We start from the raw sequence: 15679 nt of genomic DNA on the forward strand, positions 1-15679 counted from the left end.
CCCGGCCTGACAGAACCCGGTACGGCCCGGTACGGGCCCACGTGCGGCTCGCGGCGCCGCCACTTCCGGGACAGACGGGTCTCGCGAGAGGGGCGGGAAGGGGCGGGAATGGGCGGGAAAGGGGCGGGAATGGGCGGGAGCGGACGGGATCATGCGCGGGGCGGCCCCACGGGATCGAGACCCACCCCCCCGAACCCATACTGGGACCCCCCACCCCATCCCACCCCATCCCATCCCATCCCATCCCACCCCACCCCACCCCTTCCCTCCCCTCCTCTCCCCTCCCATCCCACCCCATGGATCCCATCCCATCCCACCCATTCCCTCCCATCCCACCCCACCTCATCCTCTCCCATGGATCCCATCCCACCCCACCTCATCCTCTCCCATGGATCCCATCCCTTCCCATCCCATCCCACCCCACCCCTCAGAGCCTCAGCAGGCACTCGCAGCTCAGTGCAAAGTCTCAGTAAACATTTATTCGAAGCTTTGCCACAATACCTTAAGTTGATTTGTGAAACTGGTCTACAAATACTGAACTATGGAGTACATGGTTTGGATGGTCCAATAAAGGAATAAATAAAGGCATGTAAAGCTCTGTAAAAAATAAGTCTGGTACAGTTGTAACTACTAACAGTATTACCAGTAGGATCTCGTATGTGTCTAGGATCAGAAGTGAACACACGGCATCTCTTCAGATCAAATCGTTTTCACATAAACAATTGTACAAACTGAAACACCGTAATCATGAAACCTGATGCACAAAACAGGATGTGAAATCACTACCATCAGTGCCAACAACAAGTGCTACCACAGCAAATAGAACTTCTGAATAAAAAGAAAAGATCGGTTTTTACATGTGCTGTCATCACAGGTCGATGGAATTATCCAAAAAGTTTAAAATACATGCGGATACAATAAAACCTTTTATTTTCCAACCCAGACAAAAAGAACTCATGGTCACTTAACGCCATTAGCTGCCAAATACGGATCAGTATGTGAGGCAAACCACACTTAAACACTTCTACACCACCGAAGAGCTAAGGTTGATACTGGTCTATTTCCACACCGACGATGCAACGAGCCTTGAGAAGCAAACCACGACGTGAAGGACGCGCTAGAAGCACAGCACTGAGCCACACCAGGTTTGTACACTGCACTCTGACACCCAAAAACCACTGGGAAAGCGTCACATCCCACAGGACACATCGGGTATCTACAGCTGTGTGCGTCCAGAGGAGCCGCCCTGCCTGAGCGGGAAGAGCACTGCAGGATTGCAAAGGCTGGGTCCTAAAACAGGCAGGTAAAAACCTTCAGGAATGGGAAAAGCACTGCAGGATTGCCAAGGCTGAGTCCCAGAGCAGGCAGATGAAAACCCTCCAGTGAGGGAAGAGCACTGCAGGATTCCAAAAGCTGGGTCCTAAAGCAGGCAGATGAAAATCCTCGAGAGCAGGAAGAGCACTGCAGGATTCCAAGGGCAGGGTCCCACAGCAGGCAGGTGAAGCCTTCAGGAATGGGAAAAGCACTGCAGGATTCCAAGGGCAGGGTCCCACAGCAGGCAGGTGAAGCCTTCAGGAATGGGAAAAGCACTGCAGGATTGCAAAGGCTGGGTCCCAGAGCAGGCAGCTGAAAACCCTTCAGAACAGGAAGAACCCTGCAGGATTGCAAAGGCTGGGTCCCAGGGCAGGCAGGTGAAAGCCCCTGGAACCCCAGGGAGTTCCCAATCCCAGCAGCCAGAGCCCATCCTGGGCACTTGTGCCCGCTGCTCACACAGGGCTGGGTTCTCCAGTGGCCGCAGGAAAGTCCAGGAGCAGGAGCAGGTCCAGGTCCTGTCCTGCAGGAGCAGCCAGCTGGGGCTGTCCCTGTGTCACCTGTGCCCCAGCAGCAGCTCCCAGCAGAGCACCATGGGCAGGGCTGTGGCAGAGCTCTGTGAAGTCACAGCAAAAAGCCAAAGCCACCAGGGTGGTCCCGTGCCATCCTTGCCCTGAGCAGATGTCACCTGTCAAGGGTTGCCCCAGTGCCACCCCTGCAGGTGTCACCTGTCAAGGGCTGCCCCAGTGCCACCCCTGCAGGTGTCACCTGTCAAAGGTTGCCCCAGTGCCACCCTGCAGGTGTCACCTGTCAAGGGCTGCCCCAGTGCCACCCTGCAGGTGTCACCTGTCAAGGGTTGCCCCAGTGCCACCCCTGCAGGTGTCACCTGTCAAGGGTTGCCCCAGTGCCACCCTGCAGGTGTCACTTACCAGGGTTTGCCCACAGGTGACACAGAGCCCTGCCTGTCTCTGAGATGCTCTGTGGGATACAAAAGCAGTGCAGCCACTGGCACGGGTTTCTAAAAAACAGCAAAAACCTCCATGGATAAACTAGATGGCCCAGTATGGAAAATACTTGTAAAAGGTATTTACAAAAGTTGAAAGAGATTAAATACAATACCACATTCATGTTCCCCAAAAGCGCTTTCACTACAGTGCATGTTTAAAAATACAGAGCATTTTTAAAGTATATATTTATATATGTATATATATATATATTGAAGATTAGATTGTGCTTTAAAAAAATCATTACTTCTGAATTTGACTAACGTGAAAACTGAGTGCTGGGAAAAATACTGATTAAAAATACCCAATTTTATATATACTGCTTTTCACATAACATTTTGCTATACATGGGATGCAAGTAAATATAAAAATACCATTTTTCAAGCAGCAGGGTGACCGAAATAAAGAGTATTAATATATAGAAGGGCTGATTTTACAAAAGTAAGATAAATGATTAGACAGGGAGAAACTATAATCCAAATTAACTTTCATATAATACTTTCAAAGAAATCTTTATCATAGACAACTCTTAATATATAAATGTTCAGTATTTTTAACTTTAACGTTAAATACGGATTACACAAAATACAATCTATGCAAACTGACCCATGCACATTGTCCTAAGAAGGCAATGGAGCCACTGACACGAGCAAGGTTTGCAAACTTTGGTCCTCAGGTCTCACATTTGGCAAAACACATCAAGACCTGACAAGCTTTACTAGTCAATTCCTAATTTCCAGGTTGGCATTTTAGCCCAGTCCTCTGTGCACAACAGTAGGGAGAACTGAGTCTACAGGGAAGACTCTGTAATACTATGGAAAATGAGCTGAAAAAAGGAATTTACTGTCATTTACATTTTCAGCTTGACAAAATGGACTATTTGCTGCCATAGTCCCTATCTGACCACAGGAATGATTTTAAGTTGTGATAACCAGTTATTTAACAACTCTAAACTCATGTACTTGTTAATAAATGGGGTACAGGGGGATTTACAGGTGACATAAAAAATTAAAATGCATTCCAACCGTGCCAAGTGCATATGAACTTCAACCATGTTGAACCGAAGTGATCACCAGGAGTAAAGGCCATTAACATGGATTCATAAAAATAACCCCCATGGAAATGCCACACACAGACCCAAAGAGGTTTAGGCAAGTAACACACACATTTCAAGAAGAACATTAAAACTTCAGCATAAAGAGAAAAATAAATTCGCCCCACAGTTACATTCAGTTAAGCATCACATCCAGAAGCTTGGCCCAGTGGAAGAACAAGCTGTGCTCAGCCTGTCCCACTGGAGCTGGCACTGGCAGGCACATCTGGGAACCTCCTCCTCCTCCTCCTCCTCCTGGTTCCCTTGCTTTGCAGCCAGGCCCCATCCCAGACCAAGTTTTGTTGCGTTTTTTGCAGCTGTTCGTTTGGACCCTATGGAATATGGAATGCTCCAGCTGTGCTCCATCCTACCCCTGGTGCTATCAGAACTGTGCTCATCACTAGGGGTAGGTGCTTCCCCTCCCTCCTCACATCTGTGTCCTTGCATGCTGCTGTTTCCAGGTGAAACCACATTCCAGGCTTCCTTCCCTGAGGTTCCCTTTGTTTCAGTAAACCAGCACAGCCAGTGATGCCCTACCAAGTAAGAAACACAGAAATCCTGCAAAATAAAATTGCTCCAAAGCTCCACTGCTTTGAACGAGAACCGTTTCCTACACCCTCCTCCTAAAGGTGACTCGCTTTTCCCAAAACCTAATGAGGACATAGACTTCAAGCAAAAAGCTCCTATAAAACTATTGTAATTTTAGAAAAAAATCCAGATCTTCCTGAAGATAATTTATTGCCGCTGATTGGTCCTGAGAAAGCTTTAAGCAACAATACATTTGCACGTGTTTTAACTGCTGCCTTTTCTGAGAAGGTACGTGGGTCCTGAGATTAAAAACCATGTTTTACTCTGTGCACTTAAGCTTGGAAAATGCTTCATTGTGCAGATCAAATATGAATTACAATTTGTCACGCTACATCTTCCTTCTGTGCCAATTTATTAAAGCAGATTTCCTTCCAGACACTAACAAATTAAAGTTCTCGGGATGAAATGCAATGATAAAATGCCACACGTGTGCTTCCTCACATTGGACTGGCATTTAAGGACTTCAGATCTTCCTCCTCCCTCATTCCCCACCTCCTGTTAAAAGCTATGGTGTGAATTTTTTGGCCTGGATACCAGAAAATTCCTCATCTGATACTCTATGAAAGGCAACTTCAAGGCAATGAAATAAGCCAACAAAAACACAAAAACATTCACAACTCTGAAGAAAAAATATGGACCCACAGCAGTTACTTCTCAATGGAAGTGCTTGGTAGCTTGAGATTTTTTTTTTCTTTTTAACTGTTAAAGTGTCAAATTTGCATATGTTTAACTCAATTTCAATATCTGAAAGACTACTCAATTTGCTTTTATAAAAACCTTACAAAAGATGTTTTTAAATGCTTGTAAAAGTAAGCGTTTATCTACTGAGAAAATTCTAGTACTGGATAAAACTCTGAATATACAGCTGAATTTCGTAAATGTTTTTTCTTTCTCCTAGAAGTCTAACGGCTGAGTGTTTAACCTAGATAAATTAGTCTTAGACATGATGAAAAGTTATAACTTTGCACACTTTTTACCAGGTGATGTTTTGTTGCTTTGTAACTTCGGATGAGACAGTGCTTAGGATTTTTCCAGAGCTGGTGTTCAGTGGTCAGCGGGGGCTGGCTCATTGCTCACTGCCCCTATCCAGGTTCTCAATCACCCTGGAGAGGCGGATGTTCAGCAGTCTGATCTGGCTGTCCAGGTGGTCCATCTTCTCCTCCAGGCTGCTGTTGCTGTTTCTCCTCCAGTAAAACCCAACGGGCCCCGTCATGAAGTAGACGGCCACGACGAAGCAGAGGGGCAGCACGGCGTGCTCTGGGTCCCCCTCGTACTTCTGCAGGATGTACACACAGGACAGGGTGAACAGGGCCACCCTGGCGATCCAGAAGAAGCGGCCAAACAGCATGTGCAGGAGATAGAAGAAGAATCCAAGGAACAGAGATAAAAACCAGTAGGCCAGTAAAATGGCACCGATCAGCAGGAGGGCGCGGGTCGGGTTGTTGGCAATGGCTGCTGGGCTGAAATAATGAGTCAGGTTGGAGGCTGAAAAACAAAGGGAAATGTACAGGATGTTAATGAGAGTGGGCTGAAGGTGCAAAGGGCAAAAACACGCAGAGCACAGCTCCAAAGGGCCAAACCCCCCCAGCAGTGGGGCAAAAACAGGCACAAACCCAAAAGGTCAAACCCCCCCAGCAGTGGGGCAAAAACAGGAGCACAGCTCCAAAGGGTCAAACCCCCACAGCAGTGGGGCAAAAACAGGCACAAATCCAAAGGGCCAAACCCCCACAGCAGTGGGTCAAAAACATGAGCACAGCTCCAAAGGGTCAAACCCCCCCAGCAATGGGGTCACAGCATTGCTTTCTAAAGTAAAGGGTAAAAGCTGGTTCACCTATTTCAGGATGAACCTTCTTCAAATCACTGGCTCAGCTCCAAGGATTCAACTGAATTCAATCCAGGAAAGGTGCTAAAGGCTCTTTAAAGACAAACCACTGTAGAGCCTGAGGTCAAAACTCATACTGGGGCTACAGATCCTGCTTTGTAAAAGCGACATTCTAAAGGCTCTCAACTGCATCTTTCCTTTCTCTAGTCCTCATTGATTTCCCTGCACTGTTCCTGGCTGTGTGAATCCATTTAATGATGACACCAAGGAACCAACCGTGCCCGGTAATTCATTCTATACACATCCTGTAGATACACAGACAGAAATGGAATGGTGGGGCTCAGCCTCCTTGTTAGAAGATACTACTAGGAAAATCAAAGCCATGTGAAGCAGAGAGACACACCACTGATGGATGTTTAAGCAGCATGATAAAATGTAACTGTTTTCCATTTGCTTGTAAGCACTGATACAGGCTGAGACAGTTCAAGGGTGAGCAGGTGTCACACTTACCATCAATTCCAAGAACATCTAACAAATCAGTCCATATTCTCCAGAATGTGTCCATTAATACATCCACCCCATTCACAAACCTCTCTGTCAACCTTGAGAAAAACTGAGAAATAAAATTGAAAATTAAAAAAATCCTCAATTCCTAAAGTAACACTTTGAGACTTATTTGTCATGAGTAGAATTATAATTCATTAAGCAAGCATTGCAGATTATTTTGTAGTCCCCATGGGAAAATTTGTAAATCTGATTTTTTTTAAAACTGTGAATCATGAATTTATGCGTTGCAATTATCGTTATTGTAGGTATTTTGGCATGTAAATGCATATGTTGGCAGGATTTAAAAATGCACTTTATTGGCTTTACTATCATTTTGAAGATTAGAGAAAACACTATTACCAACAACTGGCAAAGCAAACCAAAGAATTCCTTTTATCGAGCAACTGAGAGATGTCCCCAGCATCACACGCAAATGCCTCAGGTGTACTCAGAGGTCAATCCAACAGAATTTATTACAGCCTGAGGACAGCAGGCACAGAGGAATGCTCGCCTGCTTCCCTGCCAGTTCCGCTGGCCCCACGAGCACAGGATGCTCTGCCCTGCAGCCAGAGCGGGTTTCAGCCGAGGGCTCCTCACCCAGCGGCCCCAGCCGCCTCCCCACCTCACACCACCTTTATTTAAGCCTTTAGCTGCTATTTCCCCCCGGTTTCCTGCAAGCCTTGGCCTCCCGTTTTCTCCCCACAGCAGCGCTCCTGAGGTCGCTGACGAGGCCACGGCCGGTCCCGCACCGAGCCGGGCGATGGGGACGCGGGGCTGCGGCCTCAGAGCCGCCCGCTCACCACCGGAGCACCGAGGCGAAGGAGCCGGAGGGGAGAGGGGGGCGGCGAGCGGCACCTCACCTTCTGCAGGGCCCGCACGTTGTCCTCGCCGAAGAGGCCGCTGACGCCCTGGTAGAGGCCGCTGGCGGCGCGGCGCAGGCTGTTCTGGCGGTCGGCCCCGCGGCTCCGTGCGGCCTGAGCGCCGGGCCCGGCCGCGCCGAGCAGCAGCAGCAGCAGCAGCAGCAGCAGCAGCAGCACTCGCCGCGCCGCCGCCATGGCCGCCCCGCCGCGCCCGCCGCCGCCGCAGCGCCCCCCGCCGGCCCCGCGCCGCAACTGCGGCCGCGCGGGCGGGGCCGGCGGGGGGGAGGAAATCACGGGGACGAGCGGCCCTGAGGGGAGAGACCGGAGCGCGGCACGGCGGGGCTGTGGAAAAACGCGTGTTTTATAAATGGCTTTTCGCAAATAATCAAATAAATATTATATGTGTCGTGTTAGAAGGTAATGCTGTCTTGATTCTCTTATGTAGTGTGTTAAATATAGTTTTAGGTTATAACAAAATGTTAAACTAAAAGTTATGCTATGTAGGATACTTGTTTTTCTAAAGAAAGGGCTCGCAGTGAGATGGCAGTCACAGGATACCTAAACTTTTCAGAGAAAGAGAATTTATTGCTCCATTATCAGGAGAAATGAACTTCTTCCCACCTCACTGGGGCAGGACGACGCCGTCAGGATTCAGAGGAAGAAGTTGACAGTGACCAGACAGAATCCTGTGTTTGAGCGGAATTTATGCATCGTGTATGAGATGTATGAATATGCAACAGGTTATTGTTTTTAAGAGTTAATCCTCTGTTAACGCGCATCCTTCTTTGGGCTTGTTTTGCCCAGAAAAAGGTACCCGGACGTCCATAACTCTTTGTTTCTATTGTCTCGCATTGTCCTAATTCAAATTGTCCAAATTATTGTTACTCTAATTGTATTACTATTTTTATAACCGTTTTATTACTATTAAACTTTTAAAATTTTAAAAACAAGGGGTTGGCGTTTTTCACAGGGTCCGACCCCGCTGCTCCACCACACACACACAGCCGGAGTGCTGTGCCAGGTGCCACAGGGTTAGATTTTATAGTTTTTAGGTTTTGTGTTGCTTTAGGGTGTAGGTCTGGGCTTTATATTAGTAAGGTCTCTTCACAGAGCAGGGAGACAAAGCAATTCCTTCTCTATCTGGGGACCAAGGACAACTGATCCAAAGCTCAGGCCCAAGAGCATAAACAATGTGGACTGAAGTGAGAAAAACAAGCAGCATGGGACTTCATAATCTAAAGCTATAACTGGAGAATTAACTCCAATATGTAAATAGAGCAGACCTTACAAAACTGTGAGACCCCCTGACCAGTCCTATTTTCTGTGATCATTTTTGGGTGTATAGCCCTGGCTGGGCTCTTGTGCCGCCCAAGGTGGATCCATGGAGGCCTTCTAATAAATCCCTGCTTTATTCTGTAACTCTGCCTGGCCTCTGTTCTAGGTCAGCCTCCACAGGGCACTGTGCCCAGCTCGGGGCTGCTGAATGCAGGAGAGATAAGGAGCTGCTGGACAGGGTCCAGCAGAGGCCATAAAGATGATTTGGGGTTTGGAGCATCTCTTATGAGGAGAGACTGCAGGACCTGATTTTATACTCCATGTTCTTGGAGTTCCTGAATGTTTAAACCGTGTAGCTCAGCCTAGGGCTGCTAGCTGAGTAGACATTTAGAATATAGACATCTCTGCCATGGCCTTTTTCCCAGTTTTAGTCTGGCTAAAGCACTTATTTTCACATTTAGCAGAACAGCCTGGACATCTCAGCATTGTTTTCTGTTTGGCCCTGGAAGGGGTTGGGCCCCCATCCAGGAAGGTACTTAGGATTCAATTTCAGCAGGATATAGATGTTTTATATATTTATAAATTTTGCTTTCATTTAAGATTTGCTGATCTGTTGATACCTGTGTACAGTCTGAAGCCTCATGCTCTCCCAGAACAGGTTGGTAACTGATGATATTTTGGAGGTTCTTAGGAGGTTTCTGTCAATTCCATGTTGTACTCTGAGCACACACTAAATGTCAGCTTCTGGGGCATTTCTTGCAAGTTACACGATACAAAAAAACCTTGATGATAATTAGTGCTGTTTTCTGTGCCTGGTATATTTCTTTGCTTTGTTTCCAGTTGTCATGGCCTTCCCTTGTGCTGTTTATGATCCAGTGGGTCTTGTTTGTGCAAATTTGGGAACGTTCCTATTTTTCTGTGTGAATTTCTGTGGAGGAATCCCCTCAACATCCCTTCTCCAAAGTGCCTGTTGTGCCTTCCCATCTGTTCTCCACAGAGTTCCAGAGGCCTGTGGTAGTGGCTGCCCTTTGCACGAGGTCAGGACAATTTGGGAAAGTTCCTGGTATTTTATTGATACCCTGGCCTGTCTCAACGAGCCCATTTCAGGTGAGTTTATCTCTACAAATGCCCAGCTCTTATGAAATTATGTGGTATTTCACCCTCCTCGTTTAAATAAACGAAACAGTGTCTGCTCAAAGAATACATTGCATCATGGCATGAAACACAGATCTCAGCCACACTCAGCTTCTCAGTGAGGAGAGCTGGGAGCTTTCTGGAAAGGTCCTCTGGTGAGGGTCTCAAGAGGAGGCATGAGTGTGCTTCTCCATTTCCTCACCTGCACCAAAAACTCTCTAAGTTGTTTTACTCGGAGATAGGGATTTAACAACAATTGGAACAGTTTTTAGATAAAATTGAGGGCTTATAGGAGTCTGAGTTTTAGCAGATCACAGGGTTCTCTCTTTTAAAATCATCATTATGCTCAAAAAGGTGGCATGGCCTTAAAGAAAGCCAGCTGATGTTACAGCTCCTAACGTCCCTGACCCTCATGTTTCTGTCTTTGTTTCATCTCACAGCCTCAAGCTGTCATAGCTGATCTCTTTATGGCCATTTGTCACTTTAGGCCTTTTTTCCTTAATGTCCTCCCCATGAGATTTTTCTTGCAATGTGTCAATGTTTCATTTCTTCTTCTTTTCTTCCTCTTCTTTTTTTCCTTTTCCTTTTCCTTTTCCTTTCCCTTTTATTTCTTTTTCCCCTTCTCCAAACACCTTTGATTTTGATTCTGGTTGCTTGTACTCCTGACACCATATAGAGGCTGCAGATATGAAATAAGCCAGGAATTTCTTATTCCTATCCAGACTCATTAACCAGCTGGCTGATGCTCTGAATATAGGATTTTTTTTTTTAATTTCCAAAATCTTTAGATGTCTTAATCCAGCTGTTGGTTCAAGGGATCATGGTCAGGTCTTGGCATATTGCAGAGATTGCCCTGAGGTATTATTACAAAACTTTTATCTCATAGATTCTGGCATTTCATCAATTTAGTCTTGCAGGTGACTCCAGGTTACCTCAGAGCCCTCAGTGGGGTAATGCCATCAACAGCATAATTCTTTAGAATGGCCCCTAATCTAATCTGAGGCAGAAAACATTATTCCATTTTTACCCTATTATTACTATTAACAGGCATAAAGCAAGGCTTAAAAAGATTTGGGAATGGGCAACTCCAGTTAATCTCATTCAGGCTATTTTCCTCCTCCTAATCTAGTCTCCAAACTTAATTGCAATAGTCACTGCAGTCCTGTTAATGCCCATTTTCTCATTAAAAGCTTGTTTAATTTTCCTTCTTTTACTTCTGATTTTTCCAAAGTCACTTTTGAAAGAGGGAAAAACTGGTTTGGAAAAGGGAAAATTGGAATGGAGGCAGGGAACATGGATGCACAACCCCCTCTTAGGTCTAAGGATACAAGAGTAAAACTGCTGCTAATAAGGGAGAAAGTGCTATCAGGCTTTCCCAAAAGCCCAGTTTTATCAGCAAATCCATCATTCCCCTTCCTCGCTGAGCTGTAACCGGGTCAGTCCTTTATAGATTACACCTTTTTCAGCTCAGCGGGAGGATTTTTGGGTCCATTCTCAGGTGATTTAGCTGCTCATTTTCCTTTTAGAAGTACAGGTTACTTTGGGTGGGAGAAAGCGGCAGTTTTGCCGCTGCTATTAGGAGGAAATATTTAGCAGAAAGGGTATTTTAGACATTAGAGCGGCTGCTCGGGAAGGAAGGTGGGTGAATGACCGGCCCTGGAGACGTTTCAGGAAAGGTTGCATGAGGCGCTCACTGCCGTGGTCGGGTTGACAGGGTGGTGTTGAGTCATAGGCTGCAATCGATGGCCTCAGGCGGCTTTGCCAGCCGAATCGATTTTTTGATGCTAAAACGGGCAATTTCAGCACCGCCCCGGCGCTGAGGGGACCCGAGGGACCGCGCCCCTCCCGCCGAGCCGCATGAGAGCGCTCCTCTGATTGGGCACACCTCCCCCTGATCCGGCCGCTCATTGGTCGGCGGGGAGAAGGGCTTGAGAAACCTCTGCTCTGATTGGTCTCTGCTGGCGTCGGCTCTTCCCCCGTCGGGCCAGCCGCGAGGAGAGCGCGCTCTGGGCTGATGTGGGGCCAGGCGCGCCGCAGCCAATCAGGGGCGGCGGCGTGCGGGCCGCGGTGCAGCCGCGCGGGATCCGTCCGCAGCGTGGGCCCGCCCGGCCCTGAGGGGCGCGGCGGCGGCGGCGGGCGGGGAGTCACGGCATGGCTGGGTGGGGAACGCTGCTGCGAGCATCGGGGCTCATCTGCCACCCAACCACCGCCTTGTCATCCAAACCAGAGCCCTAGTGCCATGATGTCAGATGTGTCCTTAAGCACCGTGATTCCACCACCTCCCTGGGAAATGCATTCCAGTATCTAAGTACTCTTTGTGGGAACAAATTCTTAATGTCTAACCTAAACCTCTCTCCCGGTGCAGCTTAAGGCTCTGTGCTATCACTTGTTCCATGGGAACAGAGCCCGATCTCCCCCAGCTGTCCCCTCCTGTCAGGAGTTGTGCAGAGTCACAAGGGCCCCCCTGAGCCTCCTTTTCTCCAGGCTCAGCCCGTTCACAGCTCCCTCAGGAATTCTCCATCCCCTTCACAACTCCCTCAGTCCCTCTTGGGGCTCCAGACCCTTCCTAGCTCCCTCAGCCTCTCCTGGGGCTCCAGACCCTTCCCCAGCTCCATTCCCTTCCCTGGATTCCCTCCAGCCCCTCAATGTCCTCCCTGACTGGAGAGGCCCAGCCTGGGCACAGGACTCGTGTGTGGCCTCACCAAATCACTGGGGTCAGTAGGCAGCCCCACACTCCTGAGGTGAGACCCCCTCAGTAAAAATGGCAAATTACAGCTCTGCTTCCAGTCCTGACAAGGAGCGCCTCAACCATAGAGGGCATCCAGCAGGTGTTTGCTGAGGTGTCATTCTCCACCTGTCCCACACCTGGCCTTAAGCTCACCCCAGAGCAGGGCAGGCTGTTTGTTCATTGTTATAACATTCATCACTGGGGTGAATGGTGCAGAGGGGCTGCCCGGGGGTCTGAGGCAAAACCCCACTGCCCCTTTTGGGTTGTGAAGTGTTTATGGCACTAACAGAGCGTTAACCTGTGTGGGTGCATCCACTGCTACATGACATGCAGGCAAACAATATAAGTTCTCTCTTCCTCAGATTGCAGGAAGATGGATTCTCCAGGCAGTTTCCCCACCACAGGCTGTGGATCCCGAAGCCATTGAACCCTCTGGGACCTGGACACTGCAGCTCCTGTGCTGCCTTCTCCCTTATCTCTGGGCTTGGCAGGTGTCCGGCCACGGATTTCACACTTCCACTGACCTCTGGGCGCTGCCAAGGCGAGGGAGGCACGTTGGGCAGATAACGTGTTCCCATTTCGCCTCCCTGAGTCCTGTAGGCTCTGGGGAGAGTTATTTAAAAATACACCAGATGTAAGGTCTGTCTCGATGCAAATAAAAATTGTGGATTGTTTAAATCACATTTCCACAGCCTTCAGATTTAATAAAGGAGTTGTATTCTGGTAGCACAAAAATCTAAATGACATGTAGAGCAAGTATACAATCTACTACACCTATTTTACTTTCATGTACCGTATGCCCGCATAATTTCCCATCAAATTCCCGTTTCTGAGGTTTCCATGAATTAGAAGCAAACTATGACCTTGAAAATAAGTTACATAAGCAGCATGGGTACACCGTGAATCGTGGACTCCTTTAGGTTCTAAAAGACCCTTAAAGATCACGGATTGGCAGTGAATTGCACATGAAGTGCTTTATTACCACAGATTCCCGGCTGAAATTTGTTGCTGCAAAATCTCAATGGTCACCAGCAAAGTGCACATTTAGAAAGCAGAGCAGCAACATTAAGTTTTAATCCAAGGCGCAAGCTGTGTAGGCTGGGAGCATTACACAAGCTCAGCCAGGATGGCGAGGCCACGGAGAAACGCTTTTCTTGCCTCATTTTTGGCTCAAAGACACTTGTTGGTACTTCTTCAGGCCTCCTTGGGGAAAAAATAAACAATCAGAGCGGCGGTGTTTTTGCGGCGATGCGGTGAGGAGCGCGGAGCGATGGTTCCTCCCGGGGCCGTCTGGTGACCTTTAGAGGTGACAGGGACCGCGCGGCGGCTCTCGGCTCTCCGGGCGGCCGCTCCCCATTCATCCCGCACCGCCCGCTCCTCCCGGTGCCCCGGCGCTGCCCGGGCCGTCCCCGCTCGCCCATCCCGCTGTCCCCGCTGTCCCTCTGTCCCCACCGCCCCTCGGCGGGCGGGGCGGGGCGCACCGCCCCGCACTTTTCTCCGCGGCGGAAGGTTACGGAGTGATGCGATCGGCGGCGCCTTTAAAGCGTGCGCACGGAGGAGGGGCTGCAGTCAGCGCCGGGGCGCGGTGGGAGCGGTGTGGTTGGGGCCGTGAGGGTGCCTGTGGGACAGACGGTGCTCGCCTCGCTCCGCTGCCGCCGCCATGTCCCGGGAGCCCGAGATCATGGAGTCGCAGGTGATGTGGGAGCCCGACACGAAGCGCAACACCCACATGGACCGGTTCCGCGCCGCCGTGGCTAGCAGCTGTGGGCTCCGCCTGGGTGAGCGCTGGGCGGGGGCGGGCGGGCGCTTCCCGGGGCCGTGCTCGGGCTGTGGGGGCCGGCAGGCGCTGCCGCCCCGGGGTGGCCTCACCGTGAGGCCCGTCCGTGTGCCGCTCCGATCTCGGTCCCCGTGGGCACCCCTCGGGCGGGTGGGCACAGACCTGCGGGAGGGATGCTCTGTTTGAGCCTCAGCCAGAGGCCTCCGGGGCAGCATCCGCTGGAGTGCAGGTATGTACGGATGGGAAAGGCAAACAGCCTTATCTGTGCCCGCTCTGCGGCTGGATGGCGGCCCGGGCAGCGCTGCCTGCGGAGCCGCCCAGGGTGCGGGCAGCTCTGGGGCCGGCAGCGGCACCGAAGTCACTTTGTGTTTTGAAGAGATGTGGCAAGGCGGGATCACTGTCGCCATGGCTGAGGTGAGTGTGAGCATTAGCGCGATACTTCAGCAACACAGGCGTGTGAGAGTGCAGTTACGGTCATTTCAGTGTGGAGAGTATGTGTCTTATACTAGTCAGGTATACTTGCAGGTGAATGGTGATGCACAAGCTTGTTCAGTGGTGGAAGTTGCTATGAATCTTCTATGGCTCTTGAACTGCCATCCTTACTTTGTGCTTGTTCAGAAATGCCTGTGTGGTTCTTTGACTTGGAAACAACCTGTTGCCTCTGAAATGAGGCCTGCTTTGGGCAGGGGTTTGATGTCCAGAGGTGTTTCCAGCTCAGTGTTGTTTTTTTCCATAAGTGCTGGCTGTAGGTTTCCATGTCGCTGGGCTCTCTGGACTCAGTGGTGCTGGCTCTGGGGGCTCAGCTGCATCATGGGCTGGGTCAACTTCAGTGCATGTGCAAGTCAAACCCTTCAGTTCTGACTAGTTAGTTTTATATCATTCTCTCTGGGTATTTGGGGCCTATGTAAGTTTCTTGTGTAGCTCTCCTGTAATCATTTGTCTGATGGAGGGTGAAAGGAGTAGTTTTGGCAAGTGGCTTGGAAGTTTGTGAGTCTATGATGGTGTCAGTGGTGTGAGCAGGCGCGTTCTGGAGTGGGAGCAGTGTCAATAGTGCTTCTGGCAGTTCATGTCTAGGAAACATTTCCTTACCTTCCTTACTGTGTGGGTAAGCCAGGTCTTTTTTTTGGTTGTGGTGATTTCTAATTGGAATCCAGGTGGGTAGTGTCTTAACTCTTCTTCTGGATGGGAAGCAAGTTATTCCAGGGTTTTAGGCAACTCCTGAATGGAATGATGTAACTGGTGCATGGACAATCAAGAGCAAATGTAGTTTCAGATGGGCTGCCTGTGTTTATGGCTGAAACAACCAGAACTCTTTTCATCCCACTTGGAAGTGGCTTTCTCTATTGGAAGGTAGATTCCTGTGTATATTTAGAAACCTTTGTCAGCTTCCATTAGGCTTGCACTGGTGCTCATTGGCATGAGTGCTATTCACAACAAAGAATGGATGCTCTTCAGCATTAAGATGTGGACTCTGAGGAGAGCTGAGGGCAATATAGTCCCTTAGACAATGCCTCTGCCGGGCCTTGGAAATGCAGTAACAA

At 49.3% G+C, this 15679-nt stretch overlaps 2 protein-coding genes across 2 annotated transcripts in view; one reads left to right on the forward strand and one right to left on the reverse strand.

The window, feature by feature from the left end:
- Window positions 1-453: 453 nt before the first annotated feature.
- BRI3BP (BRI3 binding protein) lies at window positions 454-7419 on the reverse strand. Its single transcript, XM_066562062.1, has 3 exons — window positions 7225-7419; window positions 6329-6431; window positions 454-5481 (listed from the first exon to the last, which is right to left on the reverse strand). The coding sequence occupies exons 1-3, from the start codon at window positions 7417-7419 to the stop codon at window positions 5063-5065; spliced, it is 717 nt and encodes a 238-aa protein (XP_066418159.1). The 3' UTR covers window positions 454-5062.
- Window positions 7420-13926: 6507 nt separating this feature from the next.
- The window catches only part of AACS (acetoacetyl-CoA synthetase), a 36870-nt gene continuing 35117 nt past the window's right edge, over window positions 13927-15679 (forward strand). The window contains exon 1 of the mRNA XM_066562182.1: window positions 13927-14139. Within this exon, the coding sequence (XP_066418279.1) occupies window positions 14022-14139 (118 nt within the window). The 5' untranslated portion in view covers window positions 13927-14021. The remainder of the gene's footprint in view (window positions 14140-15679) is intronic.

Source organism: Molothrus aeneus, chromosome 18, assembly GCF_037042795.1.
Source record: "Molothrus aeneus isolate 106 chromosome 18, BPBGC_Maene_1.0, whole genome shotgun sequence".
NCBI classification, from domain to species: Eukaryota; Metazoa; Chordata; class Aves; order Passeriformes; family Icteridae; genus Molothrus; species Molothrus aeneus.